The sequence below is a fragment of the Somniosus microcephalus genome, chromosome 19 (assembly GCF_052327205.1).
Source record: "Somniosus microcephalus isolate GS21.2 chromosome 19, FLI_Smic_1.0, whole genome shotgun sequence".
Classification (NCBI taxonomy): domain Eukaryota; kingdom Metazoa; phylum Chordata; class Chondrichthyes; order Squaliformes; family Somniosidae; genus Somniosus; species Somniosus microcephalus.
Window position 1 is genome coordinate 10,551,451 of NC_141005.1, and position 26,663 is coordinate 10,578,113.

The following is a 26,663-nucleotide window of genomic DNA, read 5'->3' on the forward strand; positions in this document are numbered from 1 at the left end:
TCCGGTTTAATTCTCGGTCTATGCTGTTGGATAATTTCAACCATGTTGGCAGTAGCTGCTTTCCAATTCGCTTTAGTGCCTCTGGGGTAAATCAGATCATCAGCCAAGGTTGTTTTTTCCTGATTGCTAGATGCAGCGACTGTCAGGTCTCCGGAATGACCCTTGGATACTACACCTTAATTCTTTTGGTGGTAAGCTTGCAGCAGTCTCACAACATCTGGTCTTAGTTCTTCAAGTAAGGGACGTGCAGTATATTAAAATGTTATCTCAGTAGAAGTGTTAACACACGGTTTCAACAGCCCGAGGCTAGGGAGGTGAGAATAATCAGCCAGGGTTCCTGATGGAAAGTTTGCCGCTGTGGATATTGAGGCTCTTTGTTGGGTGAGGACAAGATTAGGCTCAGCTGTGATGCTCTTCATGGTCAATTAGCCCAATAGCGTTCACCATCTAGACTCGCACATAATGTATAGCCATTATTGCCCCCGCCACACAGTACTGCCCCCCGATTATCAAAATCCACGACAAGGCCTTGGACAACGTGGACCACTTTCCATACCTCGGGAGCCTACTGTCAACAAGGGCAGACGTCGACGACGAAGTCCAACACCGCCTTCAGTGTGCCAGTGCAGCCTTCGGTCGCCTGAGGAAGAGTGTTTGAAGACCAGGACCTCAAACCCGACACTAAGCTCATGGTCTACAGAGCAGCAATGATACCCGCCCTGCTGTATGCCTCAGAGACATGGACCATGTACAGCAGGCACCTCCAAGCACTGGAGAGGTACCATCAACGCTGCCTCTGCAAGATCCTGCAAATCCATTGGCAGGATAGGTACACCAACGTCAGTGTTCTTGCTCAGACCAACATCCCCAGCATCGAAGCTTTGACCACGCTCAATCAGCTCCGATGGACGGGTCACATTGTCTGCATGCCCGATACGAGACTCCCAAAACTAGCGCTGTACTCGGAGCTCCGGCATGGCAAGAGAGCCCCAAGTGGGCAGAGGAAACGCTTCAAGGACACCCTCAAAGCCTCCTTGAAAAAGTGTAACATCCCCACCGGCACCTGGGAATCCCTGGCCCAAGACCGCACAAAGTGGAGGAGAAGCATCCGGGAAGGCGCCGAACACCTCGAGTCTCTTCGCCGGGAGCAAGCGGAAGCCAAGCGCAGGCAGCGCAAGGAGCGCACGTCAACCCAAGCACCCCACCCACCCGCCCCTTCAACCACCGTCTGCCCCACCTGTGACAGAGTCTGTAGGCCCCGCATTGGACTCATCAGTCACCTGCGAACTCATTTTTAATGTGGAAGCAAGTCATCCTCGGTTCCGAGGGACTGCCTAAGAAGATAGCCATTTGGACGAGGATACCGAAGGGTTGTCCATGCCTGTGATAGGGTATCCCAGTATTAGCCAGCCCTTCTGGAGAGGAGAGAATTGGGGGCGATGAAATTCCTGAAAGACCAATTTACTTCATCATTTTCCTTTCCCAGACATTTTGTTTTGGCCAACAAGATACCATCGACAAAGATAATGCTTTTTATCACACGGACGCCGAAAAAAAATGCATTATGTGAGATCTGCACTTCCTAAAACAAATTATAAGCAAAGTAATAATCTCTTGGTAACAAACACTTGACACATTTGCCCTTTGAGCAAAATCTATGCTGTGGTATCTTTGCTGAAGTAGTGTTGCAGCTGTCAGTCTTGCAGTTCGGCCAAAGTGATGCCAATTGACAAATAAGGATATTTTATTATGAAAAGAGGATCAGTTGTCAAGATAAGTTCTCTGTCAGTTTCTCAAATATGGTCAGACACTCCAGTTTGTGTCAACATGTATAAGTGTCTAAGTACTGTGACAGACTCTTTAACAGAGTGTGGCTATCTGACATGAAACCCAACAGTCTTGTCAGTTCATGATTGATGCCAAGCAGACTTTAAAATTTTGCAGCAAAGAAGCACTTTTTACATTCACTCCAAAGAGTCATTCACTCATTTTAAACATCATCAAAAATATACAATACATGGAGTATAAACCTGTGGATGTATCACGAACTAAAATCAAGTGACTGAAAGTTCAAAATGTAAAGCTGCAGCACTCTTTTACTAACTATTCTATAAGGCAATGTATAAAATGATCCCTCCGCCCCCAAATTTCCATCCCAAAAAAATGACCCTTATAAAACAACTGCCAACATTACAAAGCCTCTGTCCACTTCAAGTTAGTTGTTATCCACTAATATATTTTTCTCTTGCTTCACATTTCAATCGACGTGTCCCCATCAACTTGTCCCCGTCAGGTGTTGCTCCGCTCCTCCGGCGCTATGATACATAAATGGCAAATTTGCCTCCCTCCTGCTTCTAATTTTAAATTCCCTCCCACTTTCCCTATCCCATTGGGCTGTCTCTGATTTTAAATCCAGAGCGGGAGTCTGGACTAAAATTGGTCATCAGGAGGGATAATTATCATTTAGATACCACGCTGGAGGAGTGGCGCAGAGCAACACCTTTCGGGTGTACTAGTAAGGTCCTGCTCTTGGGTCGACAGGTTTCAAAATTGGCCACCAAATTCTAACTGTGCCTAACCAATGATTTGTAGAAGTTTAGCATTATCTCTTGTATTCTATTGCTGTATTTATAAAACCTAAATTCATAGGAACATAGGCTTTTCAAAAACTAATTTTATCCACTTGTCTTCCCACTTATAAAATACTTAACTGTATAAAATCAGAAATGACACTTGTCACATTTCCTTTTAATAGTGTAATTTCTGTTAGGGAAACCGGTAGAAGTGCTACACAAAAAAAATTGCACGTTATGCTCTATTTTAATGAAACGTGTTTGATAATGTGACAAGATTTGCTAAACATGTTGAATGAACACACACAAATAGCAATGTGGCACATTACTGCTTCAATATGTCATGGATAATGGAGGGGATGCAATAGAGAGAGTACTGTCTTTTCAGAATGTCCTTTAGCCTCAGTTCAGGAATGTAAGCTAAAGCCACGTTTGTCCTTCTGCCCTCCTGACCAGTTGATTCCACTCAGATGAAGCATACACTTCTAGTGGCCCTAAATAGAAAAGATCTTTTAGAGGGACCTAGCAAAAGAAAGTCCTGGTTCTTTAATGGATTTTGTCATACGTTTCCTATGCTCATTGCACTCTATTCAGCTTTTAGGCTTTGTGGAAAATAAATTTAACAATTTAAAATCTGGAAAACCTGCTTCTCTGTAATAACAATATTCAGCATCAAAGGAATGGCATCAAATCCAAACTGCAGCATGTTTTTGTTAAACCTCCCTAAGTCCCATCTTAAAGTTGTAGAAGATTCACTTAGTTTAATAAATGTTCTGCTGAAACTTGCCTGCTGTAAAACCAGAGCAGAACTAAATAGGCAAGCAGCTTGTTGGTTCCACAGTGCCACTCCTTTCTGTCACCCGGTTTTAAAGAATTTCTTTACAAGATACTACAGGATTAGGATCAAGTGAACCACTCTTGTGCAAGGACCGCTTGGATTGCCTTTAAAACAGAGAAAATGGAAAGACCATGGAATGCACCTAGTTGGTGTTAGTATTATGAGATTTGATAGTTAAGTATCACGACAACTGAGTTGAGCCTAAATACTTCCTTTACAAAATAGATCAGTTATCTAATTGTCGTGACTGATTTCTGCAAGACCTTACAAAGCACAGACACAATGGGTGGGTTAATTGGTTTTGGTACTGAAGGAACCACCTCTGGATTCAGTGACAATTAGAAACTGAAGTTGTTCTTTCTTCGTTTGGATCAGATCTAAAATCTGACCTCCAAAGCACAATATGTTTAGGTCCATTTAACTGACCAGTTATACTCACCGTCTGCAACAGTGCAATGGAAAATAGTGTTGCATTAAGACGCAAAGTGCAGTATAACTGGGCTGTGTCAGCCGTGGCTCAATTGGTAGCACTCTTGTCTCCGAGTCAAAAGGTCCAGAGACATGAGCACATAATCTGGGCTGACACTCCAGTGCAGTAGTGAGGAAGCGCTGCACTGTCTTTTGGATGAGATGTTAAATCAAGGCCCCGTCTGCTCTCTCAGGTGGACGTAAAAGATCTCCTGGCACTATTTTGAAGAAGAGCAAGGGCGTTCTACCCGGTGTCCTGGCCAATATTTATCCCTCAATCAACATCGCTTCAAAAAGAAAACAAATTATCTGGTCATTATCACAATGCTGTTTGTGGGAGCTTGCTGTGCACAAATTGGCTGCCACGTTTTCTACATTACAACAGTGACTACATTTCAAAAGTACTTAATTGGCTGTAAAGCGCTTTGGAACGTCCTGAAAGGCGCCATATAAATGCAAGTCTTTTTTTCTTTTTATTTGAAGTTACTGATTTTAATTTTGGTAACTGGTGAGCGTTCATCTAGCCTTCAAACCTGCTGAAGTATAACTGCAACTGGCACGTTGCCATATTTTAAGCTAAAAATACAGTTTAAAATAAATTTAGTTAGTTGCCCCTTATGTTTTTGATATTATCAAAGATCAATCAGCACAATGACCTGTTAGCTGAAATTTTACTGCCATCCAGGTGCTGGTGAGCAGAGTTCTCATGCATTCCAGCACTCGTACACAGAGCTTCACTTTGTTACCAAACATAACAGTGCGCTGGTGGAGTTCTCGCTCCTTCAAAGCAGGGATAGGTGTCAAACTGACACCTGCAGTATAAAAGGCACCATTCTACTTTGCAGATTATTGCTGGAGTTAATGATGCCCTGTTTCACTTCGATTATTGGTGCTGCAGTAATGCTCATCTGATCATGACTATGGCACCAAGATCGGGGGGGGGGACACTTGCAGCACTATTCTTCATAAGGCAGTGATCACAAAATAAGTGCATAAGTGTTTGGCTCATCTTTCAGTCATATATACAGATAAACCTAGAGTAATTCCCAATGCAGCATCCAGTGTTTCTTTAATGATTTCAGCATTTCTTCCTCCGCTACTCCACCCAGAAGTCCATTCTGTGTGTTGATCACTTTGTGTTAAGAACATCTTGACATTAGTCCTTGATTTGCCTTTTCCTACTTTGAACTTGTCTCCTTTGTCCAACTCTTACAATTTAGTTGGAAGTAATTTTCACAATTTAGTTTTCTTACATAAGATCATCTATGGTCAAGGCTGAAAAGTTCAAGTTTCTCCAGCCTTCCCTCAGATGACACTATCTGAGGGGAAGCCAGATAAGCACATGAGGAAGATAGGAATAGTAGGTTATGCTGACAGGGTTAGAGGATGAGGGGGTGGAAGGAAGCTCGTGTGGAGCATAAACCCCGGCGTGGACCAGTTGGGCCTAATGGCCTGTTTCCGTGCTGTACATTATATGTAATCCTATGTAAGGTATGCAGGAAGACTGGAAAATCTTGCAGTGCATTAGAATTTAATGGCTCCAGCTCAATACAAATAGCTTTCAGCCCTTTTGTGATGCGTATAAATCTGTACACTATTTATCCCCTTGAGGCAATTGGAAGAGGGTGTATAACTCTAAACTTTCTGCCTCCTCCCCAGTAAGCAAAGACATTAAAAAATCATGTGTTTCAAAAAAGTAAACATTTTAAATACAGGCTAGGATTTCTCTTCAGAAAGTAACCGAAGTATGACATTTTTCAGTAGTTTTATTAAAGCAGTTTGGCCTTTTTAGGCTCCTTTCTATCTTGTTTTAATACTGCGTTTACCCAGCCACTCATATTAGTGATTTCCCAGCAGATTTATTTTCTGGTTTTAGCCAACTGTGTGAGACCCGCAAGTTGAGAAACCACACCACTAGCCCAGTTCTCATGCTATATAAACACAGTTCTAACTTGGATTGCCCCAGATTTAGATTTATTCTGAAGAGATCTGTTCTGTTCTGAGTAAGTGGGACTGAGTTGTAGGTCTTGCGATGCAACCGATCCTATGCTTCTTCTGACTAGCTGAAATGAGCCGGAGGGAGAGGTGGAGGAAAGAATCATAAATGATCTATTGTAAGTAGAGCTAAGGAGTTATTTCACAGTACTTGACATAACTGGTTCCTCTTGCTAGTTACATGAACAAAGAATAGAAAAACCAGAACTGCACCTGTAAATCAAGACTGACGACAGATTGATATGACGTATGCAATTACCATTTTTTCTCGCTCCACACCGTAAAGAGATGCCGGGGGTGTACTGTCCTCCCTACGTGTATGTGTCTGTACGCAGTTAGACAGCCAGCCAAACTCCTTTCAATAACGACATGGGAGTCAGGATGTAGCGTCCAAGCTCCGGTGTTTAATAATGCCACACTTGCATGAGGTCAATGAAACAATACAAATCAGTTGCATTGGGTTGGAGTAAAACTGAGAAAGAAAAAAGAAATGCACCTTGTTACATAATGAGATATAACTAACATCTAAACATGAATATGTAATGAAACCATTCAATTCACAGGCAATGCTTTCGAAGGCGTAACAATGTAAGATTACAGCAGATTAACTTGCAGCACACTCCATGCTGATGTGACCTCTTTGTTTGCTATCACTATACTACTTCCTGTTGAGTGACCCTACTGGCCATTTCCATTTACTGCCACCTACTGGCGACAACAAAACGAAACTCCTGCAATTATAAGGCAGAACAGGGGGTGCAGTTGCCCCTCCTCCAAGAAAATGCTGCTGTGCAAAATACTGGTGTTATCCTTTCAAGAATTGTAGAGTCTTAATTTCGAATTCCGACCTCAAATTTTAAAGGATGGCATGGCAAAATTAGTTTTTCTTTAAACCTCTGGCGTCATTAAATATATTCAAGAAAGAGTTGGATATATTTCAAGGCTAAAGGGATCAAGGGATATGGGGAGAAGGCAGGGACAGGGTACTGAATTTGGATGATCAGCCATGATCACATTGAATGGCGGAGCAGGCTCGAAGGGCCGAATGGCCTACTCCTGCTCCTATCTTCTATGTTTCTATGAACCGTGGTAGAGGTTTGCAGGGAAGTCAAACTTTCTCTGCTTACTTTTTCCTCTTCGCCCCCTTTCCCCTCTCTTTCCGCCCCCCCCCCCCCCCCACAAATCAAAAAATCGTCATGGCAAACCTGTGCTTTTGTTAAATGCTACCTCGGGCATCACTGGAGGTCACCATTTCAATCTTAGAAGGCAATAACTAATGGTATTGACATTAAACTTCAACCCACAAGTCAGTGACTTTGTGCTAAGCCACACAAAAAATTCAGTATTAAATGGTTTCAGCTTCTTGTGGCAGTCTCTTGTTCAGAGGAAATCCTGTTTTATTAAAAAATTAATGAAGTGAAATTAGATGCAGCCTCGGGCAGTATTTCTTTTCAGATTGGGTGTAAAATTAGCAAGCAGCCTTTCAAATGGGAACAGTGAAGTACAATGGGGAAACATTAAGCTTTCAACCTTCATTGTTTTGTTCATATAAAATGAAATTGCTGGTTTTCATTTCTCTTATGATCTGTTTGTAGCCACTAGGATCATGTTGGAATATGCAAATTCTGCCTATTGCAGCTGCGATTTTGGTCAGTTTGAAGGATTGCAGGCTAACTTCATCTATTACAGGAAACTTTGTGATATCCGGCACTGACGGGACCGAGCTGTTGCCGTCCCATCAAAACTGCCGGACAAACCAGCGCTAATGTTAAAACATAGAGCTTTTGAGCTCCGTATCTAGCAACAAACCCTGCTTCTAAACAGTCGGCCGTAGCTTGCAAGCGTCTCTGTAGCTAAGCAACAGCTTTAGCTAGACCTTGCAGAGCCTGACTGGTGGGGAAAAAAAAAAGCAGCGAAAAGAAAAAAAACTTACTGAACCGTCTCCTGAATTTTGCCGGTGGCTCGAGCATTCCGGACAGTTAACCTCCGGATAAACCAAAGTTTCCTGTATTATGGTTCAGGCTTTTCTAAATTCTTTTTCTAGTACCCAACACACATGAATCAAAGCAAGACCTTGTGCGCTCAATAATCTGGGTTAGAATGCTTCAAGTGAACTTGATTTATACACCGGATTTCTACTGTGTCCACGTCACTTTAGAGAACAATTAATATTGGTCACGCCACATACTTTCCAAACGGACCGAACTTCCAAAAAGGTTTATTCACATATGATCATTTGTTAGCAGAAAGAAGTAACCGTAAGTTGTTGAAGTTAGTCTAAATAACACAACTTGGAACCAGCACATGAAAAGGTTAAACAGACAAAGTTCCTTTGAATGGCTTGCTTTGTAAATCTTTTAAACAAAAGGCAAATACTTTTCCAAGGGAGTAGATGCCAGATCCCTATTGATTACAGTCTTTCTTGGAATTCCTTAGGCATTCTTACCTATGGGTTGCATCTTGCATCCGTGTCTGTTGCAGTCAGATCAGAATTGTAACTAACTGATACACCAAGAGCGTCCAATTCTTAAAACCCTTGGAAATAGAATCTTGCGTTTAAGATGTCAACCTGTGAAACCAATGTACTTGAACACCACAGCAATCTCTCAAATCTACATAAAGAGATGCCAGTGGTCACCTGTGGTGTCTTGCAGGTGCTGTCTCTACTTCAGCTATCCTGGTTAATTACATTATTGCTTAATAGTCTGCTGCTAACGCAATCATTTCTACCACTTGGTTGTCTTTCTTGATCATCTTCACAAATGCATATGTTTGTTAGTAATGTGGGCTTTACTTCATACAGAGCCAGAAGAATAAAAACAAATTTCCTAGCATGTGGTTGCAGAAGTAATCTTCAAGATGGTATATTTCTTGAGCAAATCTGTATTTGAACTAAGTGGTGCAATCCAGGGAGAGGACTAGAAGGTGTGGACAAATATATCTCATTTTATTCATAGGGCTAAACAAAATTTAAAAGCATCAATTGCTGTCTTCCAGCAGTTGCTCCCTTCTGAATCCTTGCCAATGTTATTTTTTGTAACTTGTATGACCCTTTATTTCCAGCCCTCTTCCATCCTCCCTTTACAATTATTAGCTCTCTTTAAAGGAAAACTAACTTCTTTACCCACTTGTCCTCCCTGATGTTAACTCTTCCATTCATTGCGCCATTCTGCTTGATCATTATGACGAACATTGAGTTTTATGCTTGCAGCTACCAGATATGGCGGATCCCCCAATTCCAGACTTCAGTAAGACTCCTGGTCTTGATGGTATCCCTCCCTTTATCCGAAGAATTGTGCCTCTGAACTTGCCCCTGCCCTATCTCTCGCTCTTGGTTCACCTTTCTTTCTCTTTGGAATTAGTTAGGCCATGGCTCAGTGGGTAGCACTCTACCCCCTGAGTCAGAACGTTGAGAGTTCAAATCCCACTCCAGAGACTTGAGCACAAAAATCTAGGCTGACACTCCAGTGCAGTGCTGAGGTAGTGCTGCACTGTCGGAACTGCTGACTTTCGGATGTGACATTAAACCGAGGCCCCCGCCTGCTCTCTCAGGTGGATGTAAAAAAAATCCCATGGCACTATTTTGAATAAGAGCAAGGGAGTTCTCCCTGGTGTCCTGGCCAATACTTATCCCACAACCTCCATCACAAAAAAGACACATTATCTGGTCATTATCACATTGCTGTTTGTGGGAGCTTGCTGTGTGCAAATTGGCTGCCGCGTTTCCTACATTACAACAATAACTACACTTCAAAAGTACTTAATTAGCTGTAAAGCACTTTGGGATGTCCTAAGGTCGTGAAAGGCGCTATATAAATGCAAGTCTATTCTTTCTCTGGAAATTTGTTCATGTTTACTCAGTTGCTTAGAAAGGTGCTCCCACTTAGCTTTGTAACCACTGTCCTATTGCCCTTGTATCAAAAGCTGTTCTGAAATTTGAAATTATCCATTATCTGGGAAATGCTAGCCCAATCCATGATCACCAATGCGGTTTTCAGCATGGCCGCTCCATTGATCATCCTGTTGCCCATATTGTGTACCTCTGGAACTCTATTGTTTACTTTAGTGAATCATCCATTATTGCTTTCAACATCTCCATAGCCTCTAGCGATGTGCATTTCTACGCAAGTTATTGTTGGATGGCTTCCTACCAATCAATGGTCCGTATTTTCTGATCCCTACGGGTGTGTACAAGCAGTGTACACACCCGTAGGGACCTCGCAAGTGCTAGTTTCAGGCATGCGAAGCGCATGCGCTGAAAACCGGCACTCCCGATCTGTGAAGAACCTCCGCCCGCTGAAATCCCTTAAAAATCTTACACCTGGTAAAAGCAGGCATATTGCCTGCTTTTACCAGCGTAAGAGTTTAAAAAAGTAAAACTAATTTTTTTTTCACCCATTTATAATTTAAAAATACTTTTTAAAAAAGGTAAGTTTATTTTTAGCCCCATAAAAAATGTTTTAATTATTTTCAAAAAAATTAAATTTTTGTTTAAAATATTTAATTTAATGTAATTTTAACTAATTTTAAAAATGTGATAAAATGTATTTAATATTTTGATACGTTTTTTCAGTGCTCCCCATTCATACTTTTGACAGGTCTACTTGTCAAAAGTATGAAGGGGGATTCCCTTCTCCCATTGGTTCCCCATGGCCCACGTGATCCCAGGGGCGCTTGTGAACCGCCTGCGCCCCTGGGATACCTGGGCCCTGCGCATTATGTAAAGCAGAGGCCCAGGAGCGGAAATGTCTGGACCTCCGGAGCCCTCGGGTAAGGGCGTAGATTTTTTCCAGATCTGAGGCCTCCGCACGCAGGAAGCCTCCGATCAGAAAATACAGGCCTATGTTTATGGTTATCTAGTTTCCTATCGTCTGACCCATAAGTACCATGGTTGATTACTTAACCCCTGGCATTTTTCCATTAACTCAGGAGATTTTCAGGCTCTGTTCTCTCACATTCTGTTCCTACTTCATAACAATCCCTTCACCTATTTTTCCAACCCTATCTACTCTTTTTTGCTGATGATTCTTTTCTACAGTCATCACTTCCTTCAGATCACGCACCCTCAATGCTTAAAATATTCAATCGTCTCACACCGTAATGACTGACTGACTATATTTTAATCTTCTCCGTGTTCTTCAATAGAGCAATGAAAATCTTGTTTCTTCAAAGGTAGTTTCTTCCTGTCTCTTGAAAGTCCAACCAACAGTTGTCTCTACCCTTAATCTATTGGCATTCTTGGTATCACTATTTTCTTTGGTGTCAAGTGCAATTTCCACATTTCCTTCCTTGCTAAAGTTGTCGCCAAGAAGCTTGAGTTTTCTCCCATGTTGAAAACTGGTTTCCCCCTCGACAACTCTTAACTTTCTGTAAAGCCAAAGTCTGTTCGAGACCTGACCTGTGCTCCCATATCTGAGTAGACTGTTCTTGCACTTGTGGACATGAGCTAAAAAGAACCTCGTCTGATAGCCGATCCCTTTCAACTTCTAGTCTTAAATAGGCATCAACTTGTATTTATTGATAATTGCATTGTTTCAGCCTTTCATATCTATTATAGTCTTGGACATATAGCAAAACCTTTTTCTTTAGTCTTTTGATTTTCTTAGCAATGTTGCATGTTGTAAAATAACTTAAGTTGCAGACTGTTAGGCCAGCTCTGTTGTTGATCAAGGAGTGCAATCCTTTTACTCAAGTTTGTGTAAGAAATAGAGATTTTCCAATCACTTTTGAGCCCTGGCAGAACTCTCCCAACCATGATGACCGAGTTGGAGGGCCAGGCAACAATGGGAGTCAAATTCACAACCTTCGTATCCTCACAGCAAAATTAATTTTAAAGCAGTCAATCAAATAATAGCATTTGAAACATGTCCCATTCAGCCTGAAGATATTAGCTGACCCCAGATTATAATTGGTCTGCGCCACTTTTACTGTTCTCCAGCTGCTGTGCCTAATAGCATAACAATTCTCCGCAGATAGATCCAGTACAATCATTGTCATATGAACTGAATCAAATGGGGCTTCAGAAATGCATTTCAGCATGACCTCTTGACGTTTAGAGTCTTGTGGTCCTTTTTCAGGTTGAGTGGTTTCAAGTTATGCTGAACTTTGTATATACAGTATGTAGGAGTATTTAAAACATTATTTGTTTAGAGTTTCTTCTGTTTATTGAAGTAGCTGATGGGTAGGTTCTTGCTTTCCCCTTGTGTATTCGTAATGTTCCTGGCCACTTTACTTCTAATAACCCAGTGTAATTTTTTTATGCCTGCATTCTCTTGGGAGAGAAGGCCTAGTCTTCTGTGACAGATTTGTTTCTGCCTTTTGGAATGGAGCCTAGGAAAAAAAAAATTAAATCTTGCATTTGGATGACATTTAACACATCAATTATCCATTCACTGAACCATGATGAGTTGATGCACTGAATTTTGACTAGTGTGTTGGCCTGAAATGCAGGGGAGATGAACAGAGACAGCCTGATATTTATAGAAGATAAATTACATTTTCCTTGTCAGTTGGTTATAGATAAGCCACAGACATGGGTGTCTCATGTTGCTCGATCAACACATTTTGAGCTTTCGTCTATATGCTTTGTGAATGGCTTCATTGAGCTATCAGCGATTTCATTTGATTCAGAGGTTGATTTTGTGTGCCATAACACATGCAAACTAACTTGTAATCAAGGAGTAAATTAATGGACCTGACAATGCTGCCCATTCATCGAGTATGAATATTGACATCACCATGGCAATGAGGCCGGTAAAAACCATTTAAGAAACAAGTGACGTGGAGGAAGTTTTAAGTTCTGTGCTCAGTTTCCATAATTCATCTTCAAATTTGTCTCAATTTAGTTTTCATGAACCACTAATAAGAGTTGAACAAGGGGCTTTCAGAGATTACCCTTTTTGTGTAATGTTCTGTTAGATTGAGGGTTCTAATTCATGAGGAACAGCAAGGCCTTCTGCTATACACTTGAAGAGTCATTCACACAGACAGGGCTGTCAAAAGAATTTCTAGTAAGTAGCTAGAGATTTGTAAAACGTTTGTGTAATATATCCTTAAAAGTTTGAATAAAACTGCACAATCCATCAGTAACCTGGAGCTGGCAGTGGCTTGCTCCCTCGCTAGTTCTAATACTACAGTAGCAGCATAGTGATGTGGTTGTGGTTTTGTGTTTCAAGCACTGACTGGCACTCAGTTGGACTGTTTCTGTGTGTGCTGAGGTTGTTCATTCTCAAGCATTTTGCTTAACAGCACTCCCCACTTAAAGGGATTGGAACAACCCACTGTGTCTCCCCTTGAATTCATTGCCCTTCCTGCAGTAAGTGGCTCAGAAATTGGAATAGCAGTGTTCAATTGTCAACTGAGGACAGTTTTCAAATCCCAGTCTCCACTGAATGATATAGGGCACTTCACAGAAGAGAGGGGAAACTGATGAGGGGAGAGGTTGGTCTACACTGCTCAAGCCTGGCTTGCCTTCAGATTAAGAAGTTGTGTCTTTGGTGTCCAACAAGATGAGACCATGAAATCTGAAGATACTATGGTTACATATTGCAGGGTGAAATGGGGGGATTTGTATGCTGTTTGAAACTGGCAGCAACTATGTCTCTGTTTAGAATTGCTCATTGTGCCCTCACCTTCCACAACAGAACGTAGCGATGTCAAATGAAGGAGAAGTGAATTTTTTTGTTCCCATTTATGTTGCAAAATGGAGCACGGCTGAGGAGTGAGGTCTTTAATTTTGCAAGAAGGGAAACTGACTGTGACCATGTCCGTATATAATTTTGATGCACACTGTCACAATGCAGCTTGATTATTGTAGTCAATGCGAGCAATTCAGAAGTGAATCTGGTGTGGAACCAAAGAGAGTGAGTTAATGTAATCTAGCTTTATTTTTCTCTTATATATAATGGAGGATTTACAAAAACAGACTTTTGCAGAATGTGCTATTTTCCCACCAGCATGTAAACTTTAAACAGTTGCCTGATCGTATACAAATGGCAGTGTGTGGCATGCAATCATTTTCAGCTCCATACAGTAATTACAACTGATGCTATGTAATTGAAGTCGTCCGTTGCTTCAACAAAGCCAGGAGCGCAAATAAATTGATGAATTTTAACCGTCGGTCAAATTGGTGTTCCAGAAATCTCTTGAAATGAAAGTCTGTGCTTAGAGACCTGATGTGCTATCTTCTAATATTTATCGTGGTTCAGGATCCTACATATGACCTGTACAGAATAGTTTGGCTTTCCCATGGGTAATAAGCTTCCTCTGCCTACAGTTTACAGCATGTGAAAACATCGCTTGAAAAGTTGTCGAAACAGCTTGTTGCAAATCAGAGAACGTAGTTCTTGCATTTAGCTATCTTTTGGAGATAGTGAGGCAAAGTTCTAAGAGCTTGAGACGAGGGGGACTCTTAATACTGCACTTGTTGTAGTATCTGACTTGAGTTTGTTTGTTCGAGTTTTTGTTCAAATTTGTTGTATCTCGAAGCTTATTTACTTGCCACCTAGCCAATATCATCTCGTGATGCCTCAGCTCAAATGTGTTAATATATGCCAAACCAGTTGTGATTAATTACAACACGATGTATTCAAAAAGTATATTTTGTTCTAAAATTTCTGAACTCTTAAACTTCTTGGATTAAAGGGCCCCTGATTGCCCAGTGGGTGATACACGCCCAACATAGTACTTATCTATATAAGACTAGGAAGATGTGTGCTAAATTAGCTCATAGCCAGGACAGTGCTAGGATGCCACAGTTGGCTTCGGTATCCCACGGGTAGGAAGGGATGGGGGTGGTGAGGTGGGAAATCATCAAGGGTTCCAATACTTGATCACTATGTCATGGTTACTCCTAAAACATGTCTAGAAGTTGGCTACGGCAGAATCAGGGTGGGCTATAATGTCTTCCATGATGACATAACTTGCTGATACCATCTAAGTTTACGCATGAAGAATTATCACTTCGGCAAGGTCTTGGAAGGTTACCAATGCTTGTGAAACAGTACCCTTAACCATTAACTTCAAGAAAAGAGGTGGGGGGCACTCATACATTCAATGTTTTGATACCTGCAACAAAAAATACTTCTGTGATTTGTTTTCTGAATTACTTTTTTTTATTTCTTCAGAAGGACCTTGCACTGAGACCACAAGAACGAAATGAAAAATGGGAGAAGCAAGTTGGGAAGAAACCACGGCAGGTGGAGAATGGCATGTTGGCAGAGCCAAGTGAAAATGGGCACGAGAATGGAAATGGTACCTTGGACAGAGAACGAGATCAGGGAAGGGATCGAACAAAGAAAAAAGTTCCACTGAAGAACTCTACACAGGTCTGTGAAGTGTACCTCTTTCATTTTTATATATATGTAACTATGAGACGATGCTGTGGTTTTAACAGCAAAGTTTGTACAGGAGTACGGGATCTACATCACAGGATTTTTAAATCACTCTTGTACCTTCTGAACTAGCATTTTGTATACTCATTCCAGTTGTAATGAGGGACCAGCCTTGGTAGAGATATTGGTCCATTTTGGTTTGTTCTGCACTGATCTCAATCCATGAGATTCTGAGACATATCTAAGCCATCAAAACTGATGTCAGTTGGTGACACAAGTGAATATTTGAACTGTTCCCAGATAAACCAGCCAAGTTCCAGTGGACACAACTTTTTGGTCTGCTGTTGCACTCACCCCTATGTTGCATAATTTCCATAATGACCACCTTTGTAACTTGCGCTCCATGGCCATTGTAAGATACACATTTACATAAAGAAACTGTGTGCATTTTCCTTGTTCAAGATGTAGTACAGTAGATGAAACATAATAAGACAAGGGACTTGAGGCAACGATTGTGTCGTTTTGACCTTTGATATTTTCAAATTCCAGCCGGTACTGGTTGTTGTCATCACTTTACACTTAAATGATGTTTGATTTATGCTCTCTCTCATTCCTTTTTGCTGTATTTTCCTCCAACAGAATAAACTGTCAGTCTGGCACTCTGTTTTACTGAAAATCTGTTACCATGGTTGGCAAAAGGTGGCTGTTTTAGTAGCTTGACATTCATTTTGCAAGTTTCTTTGTGTTAATTTGGGGCAGCATATGGCAGGAAATCAACGGAAAACCAGACGGGAAGTGTAATGCACAAGCCAGATAAGCAAATTATCAGAACTTCCTTTGTCAACATATTCTTGAGAGCTTCGGAAGTTAGAGTAAACATTCAACTAGAGATTCAGAATAGTATCACATGTACGGTATTAGATTTGAACAGACTGTATCTCAGTACTGAGTAGTTAATAATTGATGAATAGTGTGAAGATTGACAGATGCTAATAGTGATGTAAGTTTAAGCAAGGACAAGGCTTCATTCACTTGATGTTTCATTCAAAATATTGGCTTTGAGAACGTAGTACAGGAATCCCGCCCCAACTGCGGTTTTGCCATACGCGGGTTTCACGTATGCACGGTTTCCTCTCTGCGACAATTTTTGACAACCACGGCAGTGAATTTTGCGTATACGCGTTTTACCAAACATGAGACCGCATTCATCCGCGCCGCTCTTTTCAGCATAGTAACACTGTGGTCTCGCTCCACTCGTGGATATACTGTACCTGTACTGTGTGTGTGTGTGAACGTTTAGCCCTTAATCATGGCCCCTAAGCGTAATCTCAGTGGTAAAGGTGAATCAATAGCAAAAAGGGCAAGGAATGTACTAACCTTAGATAGGAAATTAGATGTCGTTAATAGACTTGCCCGTGGTGAAAGTACAGCGTCGGTTAGACGACTAATGGGGGTTAACGAGTCCACCATTAGAACCATAAAAAAAGTGAGGTGTCGATAAGGGCTAGTATTGTGGGTGGCTCTTCAAAAAGTGCTAAAGTGTCGTTTATGCCACGGGACAATGGAGAAGGCACTTAATATCTTTCGATTAGGCACTTTACAGCCTTCTGGACTCAACATAGAGTTCAACAATTTCCGATCATAACCTCGGCCCCTATCATGTATATATTTTTTATCCACACTTTTGTTCTGTTCCTCTCTCCCACAGGGCAGTTGTCTTTCATTCTGCCAGCGCAATTTACACTTCATCTCGAGCCATCCTTTTGTTTCTTAACCTGTCCCATTACCATCTCCACTCGCCTTGAATGTCTCTCAATGTCTCTTAATCTCTCCTGCCTTCTGTCCTATCACAGACCTTCCCTTTTGTTCTTTCATCCCCTCCCCCATTTCCCAGCCACTACACTTGCTTAAAAATCTGTTCCTTTTCCTGCTTTTTTTCCAGTTCTGATGAAAGGTCATCGACCTGAAACGTTAACTCTGTTTCTCTCTTCACGGATGCTGCCTGACCTGCTGAGTTTCTCCAGCATTTTCTGTTTTTATTTCAGATTTCCAGCATCTGCAGTATTTTCTTTTTGCACTTACTGTAATATCTGGTTGGAAGACCAGAACCAGAAACAAGCGAATGTTAATTCCACATGGGTTCGTAAGAAGGCCCTTCGTATCTACAAGCATCTTACTGTGGCTGCCGGGGAAAGTGTAGATGACACAAAGTTTCAAGTGAGTAAGGGCTGGTTGGAAAATTTTTAAGAGGTTCGCCTTGACTAACCTCAAGGTTGTGGGGGAATCAGCCTCAGCCGATCACGAGGCCGCTGCCAAGTCCCCGAAGGAGCTGAAGAAGTTGATCGCCGAGAAGGGTTACCTGCTGGAGCAGGTATTTAATGCGGATAAGACTGATCTCTTCTGGAAGCGGATGCCTTCCCGAAATTTCATGGCGAAGGCTGAGAAGCATGCTTCGGGATTCAAGGTGGCTAAGGATAGGGTGACCCTTCTCCTTTGTGCTAACGCTGAGGGAGACTGTTTAGTGAAGCCGATGCTGCTCTACCGCTCTCTGAATCCCCGTGCTCTGAAGGGCAAAAACAAAAATTATCTACCTGTCTTTTGGCGTTCTAACTGCAAGGCGTGGGTTACTGCTGCAGTCTTCATGGACTGGTTTCATAACTGTTTTGTGCATGATGTGGAGCGGTACCTTGCGAGACAAAATCTGACCTTCAAGGTCCTACTCATCCTCGACAATGCCCCCGGCCACCCGCCGGCACTCCAATTCACCCACCCTAATATTGAAGTCGTCTTCCTGCCTCCCAACACATCACTCCTTCAACATAGAAACATAGAAGATAGGAGCAGGAGTAGGCCATTCGGCCCTTCGAGCCTGCTCTGCCATTCAATGAGATCATGGCTGATCATCCAAATTCAGTACCCTGTCCCTGCCTTCTCCCCATATCCCTTGATCCCTTTAGCCTTAAGAAATATATCCAACTCTTTTTTGAATATATTTAATGAACTGGCCTTCACCGCCCTCTGTGGCAGAGAATTCCACAGGTTCACCACTCTCTGGGTGAAGAAATTCCTCCTCATTTCAGTCCTAAATGGCTTACCCCTTATCCTTAGACTATGACCCCTGGTTCTGGACTCCCCGGCCATCATAAACATCCTTCCTGCATCTAGTCTGTCCAGGCCTGACAGAATTTTATAGGTTTCGATGAGATCCCCTCTCAATCTTCTAAACTCCAGTGAGTATAAGCCCAATCGACACAATCTCTCCTCATACGTCATTCCTGCCATCCCAGGTATCAGCCTGGTGAATCTTCGCTGCACTCCTTCCATGGCAAGAACGTCCTTCCTCAGGTAAGGCGACCAAAACTGCACACAATACTCAAGGTGTGGTCTCACCAAGGCCCTGTACAACTGTAGCAAGACATCCTTGTTCCTGTACTCGAAGCCTCTTGCTACGAAGGCCAACATACCATTTGCCTTCTTAACCACCTGCTGCACCTGCATGCTTGCCTTCAGCGACTGGTGCACAAGAACACCCAGGTCTCTCTGCACTTCCCCTTCTCCCAATCTATTGCCATTCAAATAATAATGTGCCTTCCTGTTTTTGCCACCAAAGTGGATAACCTCACATTTATCCACATTATAGTGCATTTGCCATGTTTCTGCCCAATCACCCAATCTGTCCAAATCGTACTGGAGTTTCACGACATCCTCCTCACAGCTTACCCTCCCACCCAGCTTTGTGTCGTCTGCAAATTTGGAGATATTACATCCAATTCCCTCGTCCAGATCATTCATATATATTGTGAACAGCTGGGGTCCTAGGACCGATCCTTGCGGTACCCCACTAGTCACTGCCTGCCACTCGGAAAACGACCCGTTTATTCCAACCCACGGACCAAGGTGTGATAGCCACCTTCAAGGCATACTACATACGACACCGCTTTGACCGCATGATGGAGGCTATGGAGGATGACGCAACACTGATGGTGAAAACTTGTTGGAAGGATTACACCATCGCTGACTGCATCACCAACATAAAAGAATCGATGGATGAACTGAAGAGGACGACAATCAACACATGCTGGGGTAAACTTTGGAAGGAGGCAGTGAATGACTTCTGAGACTTCCCTACAGTTGACGCTGAAGTTGATCGCATTGTGAAGGTTGCGCGACGTTTGGGAGGTATGGGGCTGGCTGACATACAGCCTGATGACATCGAGGAGCTCCTTGAGTTGCACGGCGAGGACGAAGACAAAGACGAGGATATGGTGAAGTCAAAGATGACAAGTGCCAACCTTAGCAAGGCAATGCTCCTTGCCAATAATCTCTCGGACCTCTTTATGGAGATTGACCCATTCTTGGAGCGTAGTGTAAAACTCAAGCGAGGTTTGGAGGATTTAATGAGACCATACAAGCAGGTCCAGAAAGATATTCAGAAAAAAATGAGTCGACCATCCATCGCAGAATTTTTTAAGAAACCGCCCAGTTGATCTTTTTTATTGTGTTATTTGAACATTTATTGTTTTTGTTATGTTATTGTGTATTTTATTTGTGTTTAATAAAAGAACAAGCAGCTTACACAGGCTCTGAAGAGTTTAAATGCGGCCGCGTTCCCCCATACCCCATTTTTCCCATAGGGTCTTGTATTTGCCAACTGCGGTTTTACCAACCACGGGGGTTTTCAGGGATGTAACACCCCCCCCCCCGGTTGGGGAGGGATTCCTGTATGTTGCTTTTCATTGAATCGGGGACATCAAACCATGTAGGTACAAGTTATCGTCCCTGTGACCATCAAAGGAGAAAAACTGACACTTTATTCTTTCTCAGCTCTAAATTAGCAAGGACAATTAAAGCACATCCAACGAGCCAGATCGTAAAAAATTACAATACAAATGATGCCTTTTGGAGCTTTTTGGCATCAGCTTTGACTAAATGGTGTGATGTGTAAAATGGCACAGCCCATACACAGAAGGGCACAAATTGGCGAAGTGCCAACCTAGGCATGTGTGACAATTCTATTAAATTCCAAAGTGAATATTGGTTGAAATTCATTGATTTTGTTTTTATTTTAAGCAATGTGCATTTGGTCAGTTTAGAATTTATATTCATTCCTATGAGAAACCACTTCAACAGATCAACCACACATTCTACACACTTACTGTATATAATTAATCTGCTCTGGTTTTAACCCTAGCTTGTCGAGGTGCTGTAGTGCTCTAGGGGGGCACAGAACTGTGTTCATTTGACAGGGCCTCTTCTGTGTTTGACACTTCTCAACTGATCAAAAATTGACCTGGGTCACATCTGTGCTGCAACTGTCATTCTTTAGGTTCTGGAATTTCAATTGGCTGTAAAGTCAACCTTTAAAGTTGTTTATTTCCCAGTGAACGCAATTTTTAAAAAAAACACACCCCTTATTTACAAATTCCTGAAAGCACTGACTCTTGTGGGGATATTGGTTCTGTGCAAACTACCAGCCTTCCAGTAGTTTGTGAGTGGCTATTAGCCCAACAATGAGCGTTGCCAGCCAGACTAACACTGATCCTGTTGTCAACTGAACTTTATAGCCAGGATAGCGAATTGGAGTGGGAGCTTTGACTCAATTGCTTGCCCCTTCATTCCTACAACCCACTGATGCCAAGACTAATTCCTGTGCCTAAACTTCTTCCCCAGCTGTTATTTATCAACTGAGCAGAGAGTGCTGATTTTAGTAGCCCAGTGTTAATATTACAGTAAGAAGGATGCTCTCTACATTTGAGCAGCTTTATTACTGTAAAATTAGTGCTTGTATCAACATTACATTGTGAGAGCTGAAAACTAGTCAGCTCAGAGACAGGAATTTTCCTGGACATCAGGTTAACCCTTAAAATGCCATTTGCAGTTATTACTACTGTTCGGTGCTGTTAGGCAAGGTCTGGTTGAAAATTGCTAGTTACCTATGCCTTAATGGACTCTATTCTAAGTTTTTTATGCAATTGTTTCTCTGGGTATGAATCTTAACTCGAGGTGTTTTGAGCAATACTGTTTGTTGCACCAATCCAATTATAATGACCGCGTGCTCGGAGCACTCTGGTACAGCACTGCATCATGAAAGAAAAGAAAGATTTACATTTATGTACAGGAAACTTTTTTTTATCCGGGACCGACGTGGTGCCGGTTCATCAAAAATTCCGGATAACCGAAAGCTATAGTAAAAGATACGGAGAGCTGAGAGCTCCATATAAAGCAACAAACCCTGTTGCTTAGCAACAGGTTCAGAACAATGACCACAAGTTCCAAGCGTCTCTGTAGCTTAGCAACAGCTGCAGCCACACCCTTGCACAGCAACAGATCGAGGAAGGCAAGTACAATATGAAGTAAAACTTACCTGAACCTACTCCTGAATTTTGCCGGTTAACTCAGATTTCCGGTTATTTAGGTGCCGGTAAATCGAAAGTTTCCTGTAGCACTTTTCATGACCTTAGGATGTCCCAAAGTGCTTTAAAGCCAATTAAGTACTTTTGATGTGTAGTTACTGTTGGAATATAGAAAATACGGCAGCCAATTTACACACAGCAAGCTCCCACAAACAGCAATGTGATAATGACCAGATCATCTGTTTTACTGGTGTTGGTTGAGGGGTAAATATTGGCCCCAGGACACCGGGGAGAACTGCCCCCCGCCGCACCGCCCCCCCCCCCCCCCCCCCCCCGCTCCTCTTCAAAATAGTGGCCATGGGATCTTTTACATCCACCCGAGAGGGCAGACGGGGCCTCAGTTTAATGTCTCATCTCATACTTCCACATGCATCATGTGCACTTGCTTGCACATGGATGGTGATAACATTATGTACTATTGCATTTTAGAGTTTTTAAACTCAATATTTGTTTCTGAATCAGTGTTGCAAGCCATTCCTGTAAGTGAAACCATGCTCCCTGTGAGCGTTTACTTGCCCGATATCCAGGTAATTGTAATGAGCCCAGGAGCTGAACACACAACTTTTGTCATTGCATTTCAGCTTACTAGATATATTACATGCTGCCACATGGATTCCTCAAAAAAAAACTTCACAACCTCAGGGTGTCCCAAAGCCAATGAAATACTTTTGAAGTGTAGTCACTATTGTACTGTAGGAAAGCATGGCAGCCAATTTGCACATAGCAAGTTCCGACAAACAGCAGTGAGATAAATTACCAGATAGAAGGGGCCTCGGTTTAACGTCATCCAAAAGATGGCACCTTCGGCAGTACTGCGCTCCCTCAGTACTGCAATGAAGTGTCATCCTAGATTATGTCCTCAAGTCACTGGAGTGGGACTTGAAGCCACAACTTTCTGACTCGAGGTGAAAGTGAAGAATAAATTGTATCAGACCGGGGTTTAAGTTCTAAACTACGAGACAGAATGTATTGCACAGAAAAAAATTGCTTAACCTATGCTTATCTATTAATTTTGCATATTAAAAATGATAGGTCGGTTACAACGTTACATTTAAAAATGTTCTGATGATTGGTCTTCACAAGCATGTTCCGAGTTTTCTCATTGACCGCTACTTCACTAGGGCATCTTGGTGCCATACTCTGTCAAATGCTGCCTGGATGTCGAGGGTGTAGTGTATGTACCCGTCTACCTTTAAGGAAACTATTGTATGTAACCGTTCACCTTTAAGAGAACTACTTTAGGTGTGGCACTACTTGTTTGGCTTCTGTATACTGTAATACCGACAGTGACCACACCAGTATATAAGTGTTGTGGCAGGTTTGCTGGGGCAGATTCGCCCTGACCTTCGAATAGTAAAGACCTGTTTGTTTGTTATTCCTGAAGTCTGTGTCGTTATTAACTGTACAACCCACAGACTTTACAGAGGGCAGGTACCCTTTCCTCTGGCATTCAGATCTTGCATCTATTTTGGATTGAGGCTGTGATGAGATCTGGAGATGTGGTTCTGATGGAATCCAAACTGAGTGTCGGTGAGCATGTTATTGGTGAGCAGGTGTTGCTTGATGGCACTGTTGATCACTCCTTCCATCACCTTGATTGTAAGGAGCAAGGCAATTGGCTGCGTTAGATTTGTCCTGTTTTCTGTGAATAGGACATACCTGCGCAATCTTCCACATTGTTGGGTAGATGCTGGTGTCATAGCTGCATTGGAATAGTTTGGCGAGGGGAGTGGCTAGTTTTGGTGTACAGGCCTTCACTACAGCCACAATGCTGTTTCAAAGAACAGATTGAGATAAAAGGAAGGGGCTGAGAATGCTGGGTAAGTATGTATGAATCTCAAATCTCTCAGCAGATAGTCACTATCTGGAATGCTCATCATTCTTATCTGTTGTTTTAAATGAAGCATTGTGCTGTTAACTGCAGTAGCATACAGTAGCACTATCTTTTTTTATCCATTTGAGAGTAACATTTCAATATGTTGAAACAGATTTGCTTTGGAATGCATTTATAGATGCAATAAACTCTAACAAAACAGGATGCCCATTGAGGCAGTTTGGTGACAGGCCAATACCATGGAGTTGTAGGGTGACCATTACTACAAGGTCTTGAAGTTCTTAGTGACCGCCCCCCCCCCCCCCCCCGCCCCATTCCTGAAAAGGTATCTATTTTATAGTTCCTGTTATGAGCTTCACTCTTGCTCTTCTACTTCACAGTCATGCACAGTTACTGCTGGCATGTGCTGAGGGATGTGGAGACCCAATTGCACCAGTGGAAATGTAGGAGATCAACTTCCTGCATTTGCATTTCTGAAACAGGCTAATTTAATAAGTTCATAGATGCACACAATGTCGTCAATTACCAGTGTGCAATGCAGCTGACTGAGGGAGTCCTACACGTCTCCCATCAGCTGCACCCCATAACATAAAAACATCTCCACTTTGTTTTCAGTGAACCACAAAAGCCATTTGAAAATATCGTGGTTGCTTTTCTTTGACCCCACCCCCAAAAAAAATCAGCAGAGTGTTTGTCAGTTGAGGTGCTCCAACTGCTGCTGCTGCTGTGATCTTAACTCTGCACAAACCAAGGATTAAACCTGACAGACCTTTGTGGTCTGTATGGCTCAGTAGCACACACTGTGATGCATTTACCCATTAAGCTATTGGGTTGGATTCTGGTTTGTTCTTTCACTAACGTTCAGTTGTAGAAATAAGACATGCAGCATGGACTTCCAGTACTGGGGGAGTGCTGCACTGTCGGAGGTGCTGTCTTTTGAATCAGACGTTAAACCGAGGCCCGCTCTGCTCTTAAACCGGTCTGCTCAGGTGAACAAGAGATCCCATGGCACTATTTCGAAGAAGAGCAGGGGCATTATCCCCGGTGGCCAGTATTTACCCCTCAATCAATATCACTAAAACAGATTATCTGGTCATCACATTGCTGTTTGTGGGAGCTTGCTGTGCGTAAATTGGCTGCCGCGTTTCCTACATTACAACAATGTACTTCAAAAAGTACATCATTGGCTGTAAAGCGCTTTGGGACATCCTGAGGTCATGAAAGGCGCTATATAAATGCAAGTCTTTCTTTCTCTCTCTCTCTCTCTCTCTCTCTCTCTAGACTGTGTGTACTTGATTTTTCCGTGACATTTTGATCGCTCAAGATAACATACAATGCCGCAGTGGAAAACAAGTGAGGAAACAGTTCCTTTTTGGCACAGCTCTTTAAATCTGTAATAATGCGCCATTGCTGTAGGATGAGGAGTAACTTGGTACTGCAGAGGACGTCTTCAGGAAGTGCTGTGTAAAGGTTAAATACCCCCAAATAATTACATCACCAGTAATCAGTAAATCATGCATGCTTCCTGATTGAGTTTTATAATGTGTACTCGGTTGTTGTAGTAATTGTGTCTGGTAAACTAAACCAATTGCTCCTTTGTGCCCAAATACATTAATGCTGCGATTGTTCACGTGTTAATTAGGAAATTCAAAGTCTGAAATTCCTGACGAAGTATGGTACAGGACAGTTGTCAAATGCTTGAAGCTTGTTTTGGTGTGCAGGACCACACATTTGAGTTATGCTCAGTTGGTGCATTTCAGTTGACAGTATGCGATTATGCAAGTTAAACAGACCAAACATACAGTGCAAGTAAATTCTCCTCTTCACTCTGCTCCACCGCACACACCACTCTTTCCCCGCCAAACACACAAAAAATAGTACTTCAAATAAGATTCAGTGCATTCTATAATGGCAAATCATAGTTGTGAAATATTCTTATTCCATATTCATATTGAACACTGGATAATATCCTACATAGATCAAGAGTTGAATAAATCTGACCTTAATTGGTGTATTCCATTAAAACTGAAGGCGATATGCCAGCTTGTGCTTGATGATTCGAATCAAGCCCCTGTTTGCCATCTGAACATCACCTGTTGAATTTTTATAGGAATTGTTATTTTGTCTTTTCTCTTTGGGAAGGGGGGTATATTGTTGGACTAAGGCAAAAAAAAGACGGGGAGCAGGGTTACTGGACTGTAGCAAATAATTCAGATGAGTTCATAGTGTTGATGTAATGCATTGGCGTAGCTAGGCGCTATGCTGCAGTTAGGTAGGATGCAGGTTGGCACCTGTGTTTTGGAGAGGGTGCCAGGCGTTTCCCAGAATGAGAGAAAGTTGATGGACAAAGCATACTGGGCAGCTTTTCCACACTTTCTGTTGACCAATTGGTGACCCATATAGATGGAGGTTGGGACAACCTGACCGACCGTAGGGAGTGGTGTGGCATGCAAGGGGGAGGACCTTTTTTGCCTTTGTTATTATATAGTTGTATGCATGTATGTGTGTTTTGATAAAACTCTGTAATGACATTCCCACGTAGGGAGGACCCTATGCTCTCTGCCATGTTTTGGGATTTTTAAAATCATTTTTCTTTCTTAGAAAGGATTTTGAGATTGAAATATGTCTCTAAGGGTTGTGGTTTAAAATAAAGTGAATTCAAATAGGTTTCAAAAGAAAGGCCACAGTTTACAGTCATTGGAGAATGTGTATTTAAATCGGAAAAGCCATGATGATCAGCGAATTTATGCAATTTATCATCTTGTCTTGGGTGGCCATCGTGGTGCGGTTTGATTCTTTTCATGTGGCATGTCGAGCGGTGTCTGCAGACGATATACTCTTGGGAGGGAGATAGATGGTAAAATGAGCAACCCCCACTGCTATCATTACGAAGCCCTGAAATGCTAAGAGAGGACCATAAAGAAGAATACCCTCAGTCAACTAGTCCTGGGACTCCGTGAAGTAACTACTAACACTACTAACAATAACCAGCCCCAGGACAGTGACAGCGTAACACAAAGAATTCGACCCAACACAATCGTCACTAAGCAAAAGGAAAAATATCTGTCATATTGGGCAGAAACAACAAAAACTCAAAACAAACTCAATTGCTACTTGGCCCTAAACAGACATACAACATGGCTGATTACCTGACCATGGTAAAGGATAGCAAACTGAGAAAAACCTTGACAATGTACAGACTTAGTGAAC

General features: G+C 42.2%; 1 protein-coding gene across 13 annotated transcripts in view; it reads left to right on the top strand.

Moving 5' to 3' along the window:
- Positions 1 to 26,663, top strand: part of fbrsl1 (fibrosin-like 1) — an 843,225-nt gene that overhangs the window by 245,691 nt on the left and 570,871 nt on the right. For all 13 annotated transcript variants that reach the window (XM_086011930.1, XM_086011933.1, XM_086011931.1 and 10 more), the window contains one exon: positions 15,000 to 15,200. In XM_086011930.1, coding sequence (XP_085868056.1) covers positions 15,000 to 15,200 — 201 coding nt within the window. The remainder of the gene's footprint in view (positions 1 to 14,999; positions 15,201 to 26,663) is intronic.